This window comes from Arvicanthis niloticus, chromosome 3 (genome assembly GCF_011762505.2).
Source record: "Arvicanthis niloticus isolate mArvNil1 chromosome 3, mArvNil1.pat.X, whole genome shotgun sequence".
Classification (NCBI taxonomy): Eukaryota; Metazoa; Chordata; class Mammalia; order Rodentia; family Muridae; genus Arvicanthis; species Arvicanthis niloticus.
In genome coordinates this window covers 67,557,167-67,575,061 of record NC_047660.1, presented here as the reverse complement: position 1 = coordinate 67,575,061, position 17,895 = coordinate 67,557,167, and the positions used below count along the sequence as shown (strand labels likewise).

Below are 17,895 nucleotides of genomic sequence, written 5' to 3'. Positions count from 1 at the left end.
AAAAAGAAGCAAATACACCTGTTGCGGCCCTATCTGGCCCACGTTTGGGGGCCCAAGTGTCGCGAGCCACTCTATCAATGTTGGAGCCCGCACTGCCGAAAGCCTTGGGGGGTTAAACTGTTAGAGCTCTCACTGCCTCAAGCTGCTCCAGTCTGTGGGTCTGGACTCCAGTCTGTGAGGATAGACTCGAGGAATGGAGACCAGACAGAGTGTGATTCAATCCCGTTTATTCTTCAGTCTCTCTTCCTAGTCCAATTCCCAAGTTTTGAGTTCCTAGTCCCTAGTTCCTAGTCCCTAGTGCCTCCAAGTTCCAAGTTCTTCTTGCAAGTGCTAAGTGCCTAATGTCTAATTCCAAGTTCTTCCTCCAAGTGCCAAGTGCCTAATACCTAGTTGCCTGTCTCGAGTCTCAAGTGCCTAATACTTAATAATAATTTTTCTGAGTTCTCTTCCGAGTGCCTAATTCCTACTCCAAGTTGAACTCCAAGTTGTACTCTCTAACCTAATTCCTAGTTCCAAGTTGTACTCCTTTTATATGTCTCACTTCTAAGCCATGCCTCTAAGTCACACCTTTAAGTCATGCCCTTAGGCCTTGTCTCTAAATCTGATCTCTAAGTCATACCCTTAAGTCTCTGCTCTAAATCACAGCTTTAAGTCTCACACACCCAAGGGAAGATCCTGGGTATCTAAACCAAAATGTTATCAGAGTGTGCTCAGCTCTTGTAGGCTATTGTAATCAAGTCTCTTGTCAGGGTATATGGCTCAAGATGGCTGCAAGGATGATAGCCGCCTTCTGTCGGCTCCCCACATATACCCAAGAGGAGGAGATGGCAGGAAATAATCAAACTCAGGACTGAAATCAACCAAGTAGAAACAAAAAGAAGTATACAAAATATCAGCAAAACCAGGAGCTGGTTAGTATATTATCCTGCCAATCCATGAGTCATCTTGCCAAAAGCAATCTAAGATTAAATGCAATCCCCATCAAAATTCCAACTCAATTATTCATTGAAATAGAATGAGAAATTTGCAAATTCATTTGGAATAACAACAACAAAAAAGGATAGCTAAAACTTTTCTCAAAATTAAAAGATTTTGTGGGAGAAACACCATCCCAGATCTCAAGCTGTACTACAAAACAATAGTGATAAAAACTGCATTGTATTGGTAGAGACAGGCAGGAAGATCAATGGAATAGAATCGAAGACCTAAAAATGAACCCACATACCTATGGTCACTTGATCTGTGATGAAGGAGCCAAAAGCATTCAGTGGAAAAAAGACAGGATTTTTAACAAATGGTGCTTGCTCAACTGGATGTCAGCATGTAGAAGAATACAAATTGATCCATTCATATCTCCATGTACAAAGCTCAAGTCCAAGTGGATCAAAAACCTCCACATAAAACCAGATACACCTAAACTAATAGAAGAGAAAGTGGGGGAAAGTTCCTGAACATAAAACCAATGGCTTATGCTCTAAGACCAAGAATTGACAAATGGGACCTTTTAAAATTGCAAAGCTTCTGTAAGGCAAAGGACACTGTCAATAAGACAAAACAAAAACCAACAGAATGGGAAAAGATCTTTACCAATTCTACATCTGATAAAGGGCTAATATCCAATATATATATAAAGAACTCAAGAAATTAGACTTCAGACAACCAAATAACCATATTTTAAAAATAGGGTAGAGAGCTAAACAAAGAATTCTCAACTGAGGAAACTCAAATGGCTGAGAAGCACCTAAAGAAATGTTCAGCATCCTTACTCATCAGGAAAATGCAAATCCAAACAACCCTGAGATTCCACCTCACACCAGTCAGAATGGCTAAGATCAAAAACTCAGGTGACAGCAGATGCTGGCAAGGATATAAAGAGGAACACTCCTCCATTGTTGATGGAATTGCAAGCTGATACAATCACTCTGAAAATCAGTCTGATGGTTCCTCAGAAAATTAGAAATAGCATTACCTGAGGACCCAGATATACCACTCCTGGGCATATACCCAGAAGATGCTCCAACATATAACAAGGACACATGCTCCCCTATGTCTATAGCAACCTTATTTATAATAGCCAGAAGCTGGAAAGAACCTAGATGTCCTTCAACAGAGGAATGGATACAGAAAATGTAGTAGATTTACACAATGGAGTATTACTCCGCTATTAAAAACAATGAATTCATGAAATTCTTAGGTAAATGGATGGAACTGAAAAATGTCATCTTGTATGATGTAACTCAATCTCAAAAGAACACAAAAAGTATACACTCACTGATAAGTAGATATTAGCCCAAAAGCTCACAATATGTAAGATACAACCTACAGACCACATGAAGCTCAAGAAAAAGAAAGACCAAAGTTTGGGTGCTTTGGTCCTTCTTAGAAGGAGAAACAAAACACTCACGGGAGCAAGTATAGAGACAAAGTATGAAACAGAGACTTGAGGAGGGACCGCCTGGAAAATATCCCATTTGGGGAATCCATCCCATGTGCAGTCACCAAATGTAGACACTGTTGTGGATGTCAGAAAGTGCATGATGACAGGAGCCTGATATATGTGTCTCCTGAGAGGCTCTGCCACAGTATAACATATTTACAGGTGGATGCTCTTTGCTAACCACTGAACTGAGCACCATGTCCCCAGTGGAGGAGTTAGAGAGAGGACTGAAGGAGCTAAAGGGGTTTGTGGTCCCATGTGGAGACCAACAATACCAACCAACCAGAGCTCCCAGGGTCTAAACAGCCAGTCTGGGAACTCTCATGGAGTGTTCCATGGCTCCAGCTATATGTGTAGTTGAAAATGGCCTTGTTGGGCATGGGTGAAAGAGGAGACCCTTAGTCCAGTGAAGTCTGGATATCCCAGTGTTGGGGAATTTGAGGGTAAGGTAGCAGGAATGGGTGGATGGGTAAAAGTACATTCACACAGAAGTAGGAGGAGGGGGTATGGAATAAGGAGTTTTGGTAGAGAATGGGGAAAGTGAATAACATCTGAAAAGTAAATAAATAAAATGTCCAATAATTTTTAAAAAACAGATAATGAAACTGGCTATTGCAGTTGAGCATTTGAGACTTTTTGTCAATAATTTAATATTACCCATATTACTGGAATTCCTTATAATCCCCAAGAACAAGGAAGTATGGAAGGGGCCCATGGAACTATAAACAATATCTTCATAAAATTTAAAAAAAGGAGGGGGGAGATATATCACGGTACACCACAAATTTATTTAAATCATGCTCTTTTTACTTTAAATTTTTAAAAAAATTTATATGCTAAGGAATGTTCTACTGAGTGTCTATAGCACCCTACAACTAGGCATACTTATGCCTAGGTGAAAAGGAAGGCTCCACTTACTGGCATATGGCATGACCCCGATCAGGTATCTAATATGTGGAAGAGGGCATGTTTGTGTTTTTTCTGTAGGATGCTGATGGAGCATGGTGGCTGCCAAAGTGATTGGTGAGACATGCTAATACTGGGACAAAGAATGATGCTGTCCTGTGAGCTTGCAGAGTACCCTGACAATGGTGACTGGGAGGATGTATTGAACATAGGTTCCTGACCCACATTTGGTTTCCTTTGTCTCAGATGGGACAAGCTGCCTTGCTTCAAGCTTTTAGACCTTGTGGAACAGAGAATCAAAAAGAGAAATTACAATGACTCTTGTATTTTTCTTAAAGGTTTCCAGTTATTCGGACTCAATCATAGGCTGGTCTAGAAATCAATCCAATATTAAAAATAACAGTCTTCATTTGGAAGGCTAGACATCTTTAAAGACATATTTAGAAGTTAGCTGCAGTTCTTTATGATATTATGTTAGCAAGAGATAAAGTTGGGACAGGATGGGGATTTTAAATAAGTGTTGGTGCATGTGTTAAAACTCCCTTAATTGTCAAGCTAAAATTACTTTTGTTTCTTCTACAGTATTTATTGTAAGTTGCATTGATTGTACACTTTCTAATTGTGTTAGTGTGTTGAAACCTAGCATGTCTGTTATGGGGGTCTATCAACTGTTGTGGCCCGAGCTACCCCATGCTTGGGGGCCAGAAATGTTGAGAGCCACTCTGCCCCACACTTGGGGGCCAAAATGTCTCAGACCATTCTGTCAATGTTGGACCTGCACTGCCAAAAAGCCTTGGGGACTAACTTGTTAGCCCACACTGCAAGAGAGAGACTGAGGATGGACTCGAAGAATGGAGACCAGACAGAGTGTGATTCAATCCTGTTTATTCTTTAGTCTCTCTTCCTAGTCCAAGTCCCAAGTCTTGAGTTCCTAGTTCCTAGCACCTAATCCCTAGTGCCTCCAAGTTCCAAGTTACTTCTTCTAAGTGCTAAGTGCCTTATGTCTAATTTCAAGTTCTTCCTCCAAGTGCCAAGTGCCTAATACCTAATAATTCTTCTTCCTCAATGCCTAATTCCTACTCCAAGTTGTACTCCAAGTTGTACTTTCTAACCTAATTCCTAGTTCCAAGTTATACTGATAATAATTTCTTCTGTCTGCCTCTTGCCTTTTATATGTCTCACATCTAAGCCACGCCTCTAAGTCACACCTTTAAGTCATGCCCTTAGGCCTTGTCTCTAAATCTGATCTCTAAGTCATGCCTTTAAGTCTCAGCTCTAAATCACAGCTTTAAGTCTCACACACCCAAGGGAAGATCCTGGGTATATAAACCAAGATGTTATCAGAGTGTGCTCAGCTGTTGTAGGCTGATGTAATCAAGTCTCTTGTCAGGGTATATAGCTCAAGATGGCTGCAAGGATGATAGTCGCCTTCTGTCGTCTCCCCACAATCAAATAGCTTTTGTCTTATTGCCTTGAGTATTACAGAACCTTGGTTTTCAGAAAAAAGCTTGCAAGTACTAAAAGACGTGAATTGGGCTTTAAGCAGAAGCAAGAGGGTACTGGGTTTGATTATTGCTGATATAACAGCTTTAATTACAGCTACTTTTGTTAATTACTTAGCAAAAAAATGTTACTAATATGTTGAATATACAAGAGGATTTAAATAGGCATTTGGAACATTGGATTGATGCTCTTTATCCTGTTCAAATTATTGGAAGGCAGTTCAGAGTTTAAGAGTAAGGAACCGTCTTGAGTGGCATGCCAAATATGAATGGAGTTGTGTTACTTCTAAAATTTACAATGATAGTCATTATAATTCAGAAAAAGCTTAAAGACACTTGCAGGATATTTGGCATAATTCTAACATATCTCTTGATGCTTTAGCATTGCACAGTAAGATTATTAATTTAAAGAATGCTGCTCTGCTGAGCTTTGATGCAGCAGATACTGCTGATAAAATTTTCCATGGCCTGAGGTCAGTATTTCCATTTTGGTTAAACATCAAGAATGGCATCTATAGCTTGTTCATGCTAGCCCTTTTTGTCCTGGGAATATTTTATTCCTTCCCATAATGTGAAAGTTTGTCTTTAACAACATCAGCATGTTAGCAGCCAAAGTACATGACTTGAAACTGAAAATGGACCCCCAAACAGAGTTATTAGTTTAACAGGCTGGCAAGCCAAGGATGGGTAAGATTCTGCACAGAGCCTTATCAACCTAAGACAGAAGTGTATTGCTTTTGATAATGCATATCCCATGACAGGTAAGGAAGGCATTCTTGTCAGAGTGACCTAAGACAGGCTCAGTCTTGTTTATAACATTTTAAAAAGGGGGGTAGAGGCAGAGAGCTTTTGGGACTGCTTGGCAGGAATCTGACATTGATCAAGGACAAGAAAATGGGCTTCTTGGCAGGAATCTGACATTAGGCTAGAACAAAGAAGTAATTTCAGGCAGGAATCTAAATCTTAGGCTAGAACAAAGAAGTATTTTTAGGCAGGAATCTTAATATTAGGCTAGAACAAAGAAATAATTTCAGGCATAAATATGTGTTGGGAGCCGACTTTAGCAGAAAGCGGCTAGATCAACTTTGCAGCCATCTGGAACCATATACCCTGACGAAAGATTTGGTTTTCAATAGCCTACAACAGCTGAAGCACACTCTGATATCCCACATATTTTGTGTTGCTGTTTACTGCCCCAGCTGCAAGGTGCACGTGGTAGTCACGCCTGCAAGGCATGCAGTTCACATGCTGTCCACGTGCTATCTACGCCATACATGCTTATAAGGCGCATGTGCTATCCAAGCCTGCAAGGCATTGCGGTACACGTGCTGTCCATGCTATAGACACCTGTAAGGCACGTGGTATCCACGCGCCTACAAGGCACGTGGCAAAAGCCTATAAATAGCTCAAAATTCCCTTCAATAAATAAGACTTAATCAAAATCTCTGTCTTGTCTCCATTCTTTGTGTCTCTTCCCCTTTATCCCCACTCTCTCTCTCGCTAGACCCTGACCCTCAGACCGGAACGGGCAGTACGGGTTGCAACAAATATGCATCTTAGGCTAGAACAAAAAAGGCTTCAGGCATGAAAATGACTTTGAGCTAGAACAGGGAAGGAGGCACTTAGAGCTATGAATGCTCTTAGTTCTATGAACTTTCTATTAGCACTGCTTTCATAAGTTTGGGTATTTTCTGCCTGTATTTTTATTGAATTCTAGACAGATTTTAATTTCTTTATTTCTTCCTTGATACAGTGAACACTGAGTAGGCTTGTTTAATTTCCATGAGTTTGCAGGCTTTCTGTTTTTTCTATTGTTGTTGAACTACAGCTTTAATACATAGTGGTCTGATAGAATACAAATGGTTATTTTAATTTTTTCATATCTGTTGAGACTTGCTTTGTGACCAAGTATATGGTCAGTTTAGGAGAAGGTTCCATGATGTGTTGAGAAGGAGGTATATTTTTTTTGTGTTTGGTTGAAATGTTTTGTAGATATCTATTAAGTCTATTTGAATCATAACCTCTGATAGTTTCATTTTTTCTCTGTTTAGTTTTTGACTGGATGACCTGTCCATTGGTGAGAATGGGGTGTTGAAGTTACTCACTATTAATGTATGAGGTTTGACATTGATTTAAGCTTTAGTAAATTTCTTTACAAATATGAGTACCCTTGCATTTGGGGCATAGATATTCAGAAATGAGATGTCATCTTCATAGATTTTTCCTTAGATGTGTATGGAGTGTTCTTTTCCATCTTTTTTAATTACCTTTTGTTGAAAGTCTATCTTATTAAGTATTAGAATGGTTATAATAGCATGTTTCTTGGGTGTATTTTGTTGAAAAATTATTTTTCCATCCTTAAGTCTAATTAATGTCTCTCTTTAATGCTGAGGTGTGTTTCTCAAATGCAGCAGAATGGTGGATCCTGTTTTTACATCCATTAGTCTGTGTCTTTCTTTTGGGCAATTGAGTACATTGGTTTTGAGAAATATTAATAAGTAATGATTTTGAATTTCTGTTACTTTGATGTTTGTGGTAGCAGTGGTGGTAGTGGAGGTATGTGTGTGTGTATACATGTCCACTAGAGTGTTTCTTTTCTTTTGGCTTTGCTGATGAGTAATGATTTATTTTCTGTTTTTTCTTGGGTGTAGTTAACCTCCTTGTGTTGGAACTTTCTTTTGAGTACCCTCTGTATGGCAGGATTAGTGGAAAGATGCTTTTTAAATTTGGTTTTGTCATGGAGTATCTTGCTTTCTCCATCTATGCCAATTGAAAGTTTTGCTGTATATAGTAATCTAGGCTGACCTCTGTGGTCTCTAAGAGACTGAAAAATATCTATTCAAGCCCTTCTGGCTTTTAGAATCTCAACTGAGAAGTTAGGTGGATTAAATATGTCTGTCTCTATATGTTATTTGGCCTTTTTCTCTGCAGCTTTTAATTTTCTTTCTTTGTTCTGTATCTTTGGGGTTCTGATTATTATGTAGCAGGAGGTTTTTCTTTTCCAGTTTTATCTGTTCAGTGTTCTGTAGGCTTCTTGTATGTTTGTAGGCATCTCTTTCTTGTATGGAAACTTTATAAGAAAATTTTCTTCTATGATTTTGTTGAAAATATTTTTTGAACCTTTGATCTGGGAATCTTCTCATTCTTCTATTCCTATTATTCTCAGGTTTTGTCTTTCCACAATGTCCGGTATTGTCAGGAACTTTTTAGATTTAACCATTTCCTCTATCATATCTTCTACACCTAAGATTCTTTCTTCCATCCTTTGTATTCTGTTGGTGATACTTATGTTTGTAGTTCCTGTTCTCTTACCTAGTTTTTTTTTTTCCATCCCCCGGATTCCCCTAGTTTGTGTTTTCTTTATTACTTCTATTTCCAGTTTCAGGTCTTGAATAAATTAATCACTTCCTTCACCTGTTTAACTGTAAATTTTTTTTATTTCTTTAAGGGATTTATTCATTTCCTCTTTAAAGGCCTCAATCATTTTCATAAGACTAGATTTCAGGTCATTTTCTTGTGCTTCATCTGTGTTAGGATATCTACGGCTTGCTGGAGTAGGATAAATTGGCTCCACTGGTGCCATGTTGCCCTGACTGTTGTTGATTGTGTCATTTAGCATCTGGGATTTGTAGTTAGTATAGGTTTGGATGCTGATTTCTGAGATTATCTTTTTTGGATGGGTGTTTTCAGGTTGTTTTCCCTTGATTTCTGTTTCTTCTCTGTCTTTTGGCCTGAGTGGTCTGAGTTTCTGGTAACTAGTGAGCTTTCACATCTAGTAGACTGTCTCCCCTATGGTTTTGTGGCCTCCATCACCTCTGGGGTTTTGGATGCTAATCTTGTCTCTGGGATCCCTAGAATCAGCATGGTCTGTGGTCCTTGGTGTCAGCAGGCCTCCACAAAAGCAGGCAGAGTTGTATACTGAAAAATGGAGTCCAGGGGATGAGGTGAAGTTTAAGTTTTTTGAGTGTGCTTAAAGAAAATATGGGGAGGCAAGCAAGGGCTTGAGTCAAGGTCTTACTTGGTATTTCTTGGTGCCAGCAGGCCACATACCCTGCACTCTCCCCGGTAAGACAAAAACCCAACAAAAGCTACTGTATTTGTTAGCACTCACAGATAAAGCAGGAAAGCAAGGCCAGCTTCTCATCTGGTTTCCAAGACTAAGGCAACTTTGAAATGTAACCCACTTATTATTATATTCCTGCTCTTTGACTTCTGTCATGTGAGTTGAGACAGACTTGACCCTTCAAAACCTAAAAGAGGTAGAAACTTCTTTTTCTCCTACAGAATGGAAACTTTCCTCTGCCTTCATGTCTTCATGATGCTTCTTCTGGTATGATTCTATAACTCTTCTACACTGTCTCATTTTATAGGATTCCTGACTAGATGTAGTCATGAACCTGTATACCTACTAATAAAGCTCATTTTGAAGGGTTACTTCAAGCAGCTTTGTTTCTATGAAACCAGCCACCCATTTAAATACCAAAAGTATTTAAAACTTTTTATAATTAAATTTATTTAAGCTGATACATAAAAAATTATATTTCAATAGAACAGCATCTGGCAACAGAATGTGATAATTCATCTGTTTATCTTGTAACATTTCATCAGGTCCAGTCTGGCATGTCATTTCTGATATTTTTTTAGAGTGGTAAAATTCAAAATTCTTACTTATATCTTTTTAAATTATACAGCGTAGTACCAAAATTTGTAATGACTATTGTAGAATACAACAAGAAAATGTCCTACCCCCCTCTTCCTATAGCTTAATGTCCAGTGATCAATGGTTACCCATCTCTGCCTCTCCAGGTCTCTTCCTAGTCTTGGGTAACCACCAATTTGCTCTGAACCTCTATGAATTTGGGTTTTTAATATTCCACATAGTATCCTCTGATTGTTTCTTTGTTCCTGGTTCAATTCACTTAAAAGAATTATCTGCTCTTCAATTTATATTGTTATAAATGACAAAAAGAATATATGTCCTCAATCTCTGTCTTTAGAGAGTTAAAGTTTTCATTGTAAGGTCTTTCACCCTTATTTAGGTATTTTTGTAGACATTGTTGGTTTGGTTTTGGTTGTTTTGGTTTTGATTTGGTTTGGTTTTTGAGATGTTTGTGAATGAGCATATGTACAGGCTCTCTTTTTCAACATGTGTGTTGTTGGTATATAAAAAGGTTTCTTATTTTTTAACTTTATTTAAAAAAATCCCTTAAGGTATGACCTAAGGCTCCGGGGACATCCCAGAAGAGGGAAAAGAAAGACTGTAAAAGTCAGAAGACTAGTATATCTGTTGTTAGGTTATATCTTCTATTTTAGACAGGAAATCTACACCCATAAAATCTTAGCTATATGGTCAACCCAAACAAGACCTGCAGAATGTAAATGCCACTTCACATATCAATGTGCATGAGTAAAATATTTACAAAGCATCCCCCCTAGATGAGTCAGGCACCCTCAAAGATGAGCTCCAATTGGTTTTCCAAAACTATGTGATCATAATAAAAACATATACTTAGGAGTGACACTAAATAAACTCAGCAGGTTGTATTTATACATTAATATATATGCATGCAGGTAACAATGCTAATTAAATGAAAAGATGGGTGGATAGAGATAGATCTGGGAAGAATTAAGGGAGAGAATGGTGCAGGGGTGAATATGATAAAATAATCACATTCTCAAATAATTAGTGTGACTATTACATTCTTTCAAAAAAGATATAACTTAGCCAAGTGTCAGACAAGCACGGAAAGATCAGGGGCCTGAGTGGTACATGATAGTAATCCCTTACTTTCAGGCTGTAAAGTTTTTTTTTTAATTGACTGTATGCTAAGTACACTTACAGGAATTAGAAACAGTGTTCTTGAATGATTAAGAAATCAATAAGTTAGGTTATTAAGTTTTAAATTAAACTTCTGTGAGATGCTTGAAACACACAAAATATATCACCTTACACACACACACATACACACACGCACACATGCATGCACACATGCACACATGCACACAGAAGCAGAAATTAAGGCACAACCCTGAGTAAAGTGAATAACAAGCACAGAGCTGTCCCCTGATGCTGCTCTTCCAGAATCAGTAAATGGATCCTCAAGGACCTGGGGAAATGATCAACTAATTTTCAGACAGGTTCTGCTTATAATTCTACATTCTCAGTGGAGACGCTTAAGTGTCCTCTTTATCATTGCCTTCATACCTTCCTCCTCTCTGGTTATTGTCAAGAATTTAGAAAAACTGTCTTACTCTAAGAAAGTAAGAATAAAAAGGCAAACTTCTAAGATACTTCATCTTGGATTTCCTTTTCTAACACAGGTAATAAGATAATATAGGCTTAGGATAATACACTTGTAATCATATACGTGTAGAATCTAATAACCGCCACAGCTTTCTGAATTTCTGACATAAAACCAATGTTCCTTATACTCCTCGCCAGGAGCCTGGTCAAGATACTGCCATATCCCTTTAAATTGGCATAATTATGCTTATGTTATAGCTAAAGACACTGACAATATTAGTTTCTTATGGCTAATTAAAAAAATGCTTAGCTCTAAATTCAGGGGATTTTGCTACTAAACACAACTTTACAGTGTTTGTTACAATATGGGCAATTGTCCCTTTTAAACATCTTTACAAATAGCTATTCAGCATTAAAGACATGGTGTCTCCTCTCTGTATCTGCACAGATGAACAAGATAACAAAATTATTCCGTGACATGACTCTGAAGCAAAATTAAAATATTCAGGCAATGCCTTTCCTTTACATTATGTGACAGCCTGCCTTATTCATACAGACTTTACAAGTTTTCCATGGTTGACTAATTAACAAAGAAATAAATCCCCCAAAGAGATAACTAATATTACAAATACCCTGGGTTTTTAAGCATTATGTTATATGTATGCTCACAGGACCTACAGTTGATGGAAGCTGAATCTGTTAGACTTCTGGAAAGAGTGAAGGAGCATCTGTGTGTATATCTCTGTGTGTCTCTATATGAGACTGTGTGTGTGTGTGTGTGTGTGTGTGTGTGTGTGTGTGTGTGTGTGTGTCTGTGTTGGTAAGGGTGCAGACCAATGCCTTGCATAAGCTAAGCAAGTACCCTCCACCAAGCTAACTTTTCCCAGCCCTAGGATTTTTGTTATTTTTGTTTAATAAATGAGGCATATATTTGATTGTTCCAGCTCAGATCTGTGGTGAGTAAACATCCTCTGCACAGAAAAGCTAAGCAACAAAGGGTGAGTAACAATGCAGTCTTCCTGAGTATGTTACTCTGCACAAAGTCAGCGTTGGCTAACCCAAAATTATTTTCACATCCCATTTCTAAGGAAGCTATATGAGAACTCTATGAGAACGGTCTTCTTCTAAAAAAGAAAGATTTTATTCAAATGTCTAATGTGCTTGAGTTTGGGGTTTTTAAATAATATGATGCTATTTAGAAAAATAAAACATAGAAAGGCACGCACATAAGTAAGGATGTGTCTGAAGAAACATGAGTGGAAATGTAAGAATGTAAGTTTAGGAGATGACAGCAGGGTAGGGCATGGGAGAAGTACATGGTTCCTGTTTTCACAATAGAAACAGCAGGGCATTGATAGATTTGCTATTAGAGTCAAAATAGATAAAGATATATAACATTAAAATAAGCATGGAAATCAGTTCTTGACAATTAAGCTAGTCAATGAAATACTGGAAATATTTTTAAATTACTAGCATAACAATTCTTCAAACTACAGCTTTTTAGAATATGCTGCAAATATCCAATCATTTGGCTTTCAAAATATTGAATGATTTGTCTCCAACTTGTTGTTAAACCTTTAAGCTTAAGAAGATCTTTGCTTTAACCGAATGAAATGTAGAGTCAGGGAGTTCTCTTCATATATTAGAGCAAGTTTCCCCTTGAATCAGTTCTCCATTCATTAACATTAGAAGATCTCCAACAGAGGCTGAGTATGGTTGGAAGATTTCTTCAGAAATAGGTACAGTTTTAATATTTTTCATCCTGCATGAGAAAAGTATAATACAATATACATTAGAATTCTTATACCTGTTTTAAAATTTACCTTCAAATGCAATCAATCTTTCTAGCTGAAGCATTATCTCAGTGTCTAGTTATAGGACCTTAGAATCTGAGTGGAAAAGATATTTAGGAAATATAGCTTTATGACATAAGGAACAGAGTCTCTTCTTAAGACAACAGAAGCACTAAAATGATTAAGGTCATGAATTAATATATAAATTAATAAAATATTGGGAAATTTTCTTAGCTTCATGTTCCTATTGTCACTGAAGTCAGAAAAAAATCTAAATGTAGATAAAGATCAGAAAGAATCTTTTTATAGTTAAGACAAGCATTTTTTATTTTTAAAACAAATTAAAAGATTATTATTTGGCGAGAAGATTTGCTACTTTTAATGAGAATTTTGGGAAAAAAATAGTAACAAAGAACACTATTAACTGGTTCTCTAATTAACAAACACAAATGAAAGTACATTAGATCATTCATTTGCAAATATAATAATTAACAGCTTAAAGCTCTAAAAACCTTACTGCAGGCAGAGTGCTGAGGATACCCTGCAGACAAGGTACTCAGCAAATGCACACAGCAGGTTTGGAGCCCAGGGAAACCAATGTTTCTGTATTCCTGTAGATGGGAATAGAAGAGTTTGATTAAGTAAAGATAGCATACAGCAACTTAGGTAAGGCAGGCAGCACTGGGCCAGCAGGAACACACGTAGAAGACTCAGGGGTAGTCATTCTTTTAAATAACAGCATGGAACAAAGACTCAAAGAAAATCTTTTATACAAAATTTATGAGTTCCAACGTATTAAAGAATCTATTAATGCCATTTTTTAAAAATTACATTGACTTGCCTTTCTTCTGATAATCTGCCTTTCATATGATGTCTTACTGCTTTGAATTTTTCATATAGATCATTGTCAGACTCCTTGCATAATTATGACAACATTAAAAAGAAAAGTTAAGATTGATTGATATCAAATGGCAAACAATGAAAGCAATATTTTTCAAATTCCTTATGCATGTCCCATTTACAAAGGTTTTTAAAGCCCCTGCGTAAGGGAATGCTAGAGCTGTGGGGCAGGAATGGGGGGGGGGGGGGGTTGACGGAGCACCATCATAGAGGCAAAAGGAAAGGAATGGGGGCTTGCAGAGGGGAAAGGGGGAAGGGGAACAACATTTAAAATGTAAATTAATAAAAGCAATAAAAAACAGAAAAAAACAAGTTAAATATCTAAGTGTAGTATTGTTAACCATACATAGAGTAATTTAATTTAGAAAAACATAAAACCATTTTGTGGAAATATAACTGTCCATAGTCATTCTACTTTGAGGTATTCCCAAGCACTGTTTGGAATAGAAAGAAGGAGAAGGAGGAAGAACAGGAAGAGAAAAGAAGGAGGAGAACCCGTTTTAAGTTTCTTTCCAAGAGTACTTAATTTAATATTCTACCAGCAATTACAGAATCCACCTTTCATGTAACTGGATTGGGAGCCAGAACTTTGGTGATTATATTCATAATGTAAACAGTCAAATATATACTTTAGAAAATATAATTGTTTATTCTATACCTCAGCTATATCTACACTTGATGCTTGGAAAAATACTTTAACAGAAGTAAAATACAACTATTAATCTAAATTAATTAAATAATCTAAATGTCTTTCTACCAAAACTGACATATTGCATATCAGATAACATGAATAAATATATCACAAAAATATTTCTCCTAAAATCTGTTCTATTGCTTCACCTCAGTCACCTGTGAGCTGTGTTCTCTCTCTCTCTCTCTCTCTCTCTCTCTCTCTCTCTCTCTCTCTCTCTCTCATTGATTCATTTTCTTAATCTTGTTGGAAGATTTCTATAAGCAAAATGAAGATGATTCCCAATGACTTAAAAAAAAGTAACTTCTCAAGGAAACTAATAAACCCATGACAAAGTTTCATTGAAAATCTGTATGAGAGCTTCATTCAATATGACAAAGATAGGAAGGAAAGCTGTTAAAATACAACTTCTGTCATTGCTCAGAATGGGGTAAAGCCATTAACAGAATTCACATATGCCAATGGGAGTGATAAAATATCAGTTCAGTGATGAATGCTTTTTAGATAAATGATAAAAGAGTCATTGATCCTGGAAATAAACCAAAATATTCATCCACAATAGAATGATAAAAGAATGAAAAAAGTGTTTTCTTTCTGTAAGACATACATAGAGCCATAAAAATATCATAAAGTTACTACTGAACAAAAGATACCACCCAAAATACCAACAGGACACTTTCATTTGTAGAAAATACAAAAACAGAAAAAAACAAAAAAGATTATTTAGAAGTATATACTTGGTTTGAAGTGACATGAAGTTATAAGGAAAGAGGAAGCAATTCTTATAAATAAAAATGAGTGATGAGACAACAGGTTGGGATACTCTAGGTACTAAGGATGGTGTTTTCATGGTTAAGTAAACTATGCACTTACATATTATACACAGTGTCACTCACTGAACAAAAAGAAAATTTCTGTGTCTTTGTGTTGATATTGTGTTTTACAGACCAAAACTATGTCCATAATGAGGATTTAAGATTAAACAAAATAGTGACATTTGATATATAAATGTTTGAATTCCTAGAAAATTACCTAAAAACATTTCCTGGTTGTAATTTCTCTTTGAACTGACATTTGATCATTTCTGATGCTTTCACAAGGCACAGACAGATGAAAGCCTTCAGCAGCCCCAGCAACTCCAGCACCATCACTGGCTTCATCCTCCTGGGCTTCCCCTGCCCCAGGGAGGGGCAGATCCTCCTCTTTGTCCTCTTCTTCATTGTCTACCTCCTTACCCTCATGGGCAATGCTTCCATCATCTGTGCTGTGTGCTGTGATCAGAGACTACACACCCCCATGTACCTCCTGCTGGCCAACTTCTCCTTCCTGGAGATCTGGTATGTCACCTCCACAGTCCCCAACATGTTGGCCAACTTCCTCTCTAACACCAAGGTCATTTCCTTCTCTGGATGCTTCCTGCAGTTCTATTTCTTCTTCTCCTTGGGTTCTACAGAATGCTTTTTCCTGGCAGTCATGGCATTTGATCGCTACCTTGCCATCTGCAGACCATTACATTATCCTGCTCTCATGACTGGGCGCCTCTGCAACATCCTTGTGATCAGTTGCTGGGTGCTTGGTTTCCTCTGGTTCCCTGTTCCCATCATCATCATCTCCCAGATGTCCTTCTGTGGGTCCAGAATTATAGACCACTTCCTGTGTGACCCAGGCCCTTTGTTGGCCCTCACCTGTGTGAGGGATTCTTTAATTGAGCTGACTAGCTCTACTTTAAGTTCCCTGCTTTTATTTGTTCCATTTTTCTTTATCATGGGGTCGTATGCTCTAGTAATGAGGGCTGTGCTGAGGGTCCCTTCAGCAGCTGGACGAAGAAAGGCCTTCTCCACCTGTGGGTCACACTTGACTGTGGTTTCTCTTTTCTATGGCTCAGTGATGGTCATGTATGTGAGCCCAACATCTGAACACGCAGCTGGAGTCCAGAAACTTGTGACTCTGTTTTATTCTGTGGTTACTCCACTCCTTAATCCTGTGATATACAGTCTGAGGAACAGAGATATGAAACATGCAATGAAGAAATTACTAAAAATGTAAAACTTGAACTCTTGTTTTAAAAGAGAATCTCATTTTGCCTTACTTATTTAAGGAAAACTAATGAGTCATGATGATATGGATCTGTAATTCTAGACCTCCAGAGGCTAACACAGGAAGATTGTCAGTTTGAGGCCAGTCTAAGGTCTGAAACGTGAGCTTGTCTCAAAAATGAAAAGAAGCCAAGTGATTTCACTTGGGATTTTATTCTTTTTTATCATTTCCTAGAATATGTAGAAGTATTAGGAACCACTAAATATTAATGATAGAACTGTCAACTTTTAGAAGCTTGATTTGTTGAGAAAATAAAAATGTATCTAAAAGCAAATCTGCTGACACAGAAAATCTCTCCCTTTAGGCAGAAGAGAAATAAAATAATTTTGTTTCTGAATAAGCGTTAAACCATAATGTGTATCACAAAGAATTCACTAAATGATTATAAACATTGAAAAAGTTCTGTACTTTTATATACTAAGACTACAATAAATTTCATACATTTTATCAATAAAAAAATGTATATTCCTCTAAGTGCTCTGACAGCAAAGTGTGTGAGCAGAGATCAACCTATATTTAGCTAGTAGGTAGGATTACATCTGTATTTACTAATTGACTTTATACAAAGGAAACATAAAGCTATCTGTGACAAGTTAAGATCTTGTATGTACAGAAGCTGAGAAGTGAGCACAATGCTCTTTGATGGTTATATCTCAAAGACATACTCCCACCCCCTAGAGGGAGTTTACAAGTTCTCTAAAGTATAAATGTTCTAAGAGAAGAGAAAGAAAAAAGAAAAAGAAAGATAAGATAAGAAAACCTCTTTTGTTGTTGTTTTCAATAAAGACAATTAAGTGTATTATCTTTTCTAGTATTTGCCTTTTTAAGTAACAGTAGATCATAACTTTCAGACAAAACCTAAAGTTTTCTACTAACATTACTCCAAAAGTTACCTTTATGCCTTTAGTCAAACTTATATTTCTGTCCTCCAAAAAAATCTATCACAATAACACTAAATAATAAACAAAAGATTAATATCTTTGAAATATGTAAATGTCCAGATCAGACAAATAAAATGCCAGTGTTAGAATGTGAAATATTAAGTACAACAGAGAATATTTAGAAATCTCAAAGGATATCCTATTTTAGTTAAAAAAAAAAAAAGAAGAAGAAGAAGAATAAAAATAAAACCAGTAAATTTACCACAGAGTTAGAGTAAAAATGTAGCATTGGCATAAATATAGGCAGATAGCTGAGTGGTACGAAATAGAATCCAGGTTTAGAACCGTTGACCAAAAGTGACTTGATTTTTTTCAAAGAAGTTAGAAAATAAAGTCTCTTCAACAAAATAATGCTGGAAAAACTGAATTTCTATGTAAGAGAAT

General features: G+C 37.0%; 1 protein-coding gene across 1 annotated transcript; it reads left to right on the top strand.

The window, feature by feature from the left end:
• Positions 1-11,036: 11,036 nt before the first annotated feature.
• On the top strand, positions 11,037-17,369 carry LOC117705919 (olfactory receptor 11G2-like). Its single transcript, XM_034498702.2, has 2 exons — positions 11,037-11,166; positions 15,574-17,369. The coding sequence occupies exon 2, from the start codon at positions 15,584-15,586 to the stop codon at positions 16,517-16,519; it is 936 nt and encodes a 311-aa protein (XP_034354593.1). The 5' UTR covers positions 11,037-11,166; positions 15,574-15,583; the 3' UTR covers positions 16,520-17,369.
• Positions 17,370-17,895: the final 526 nt, after the last annotated feature.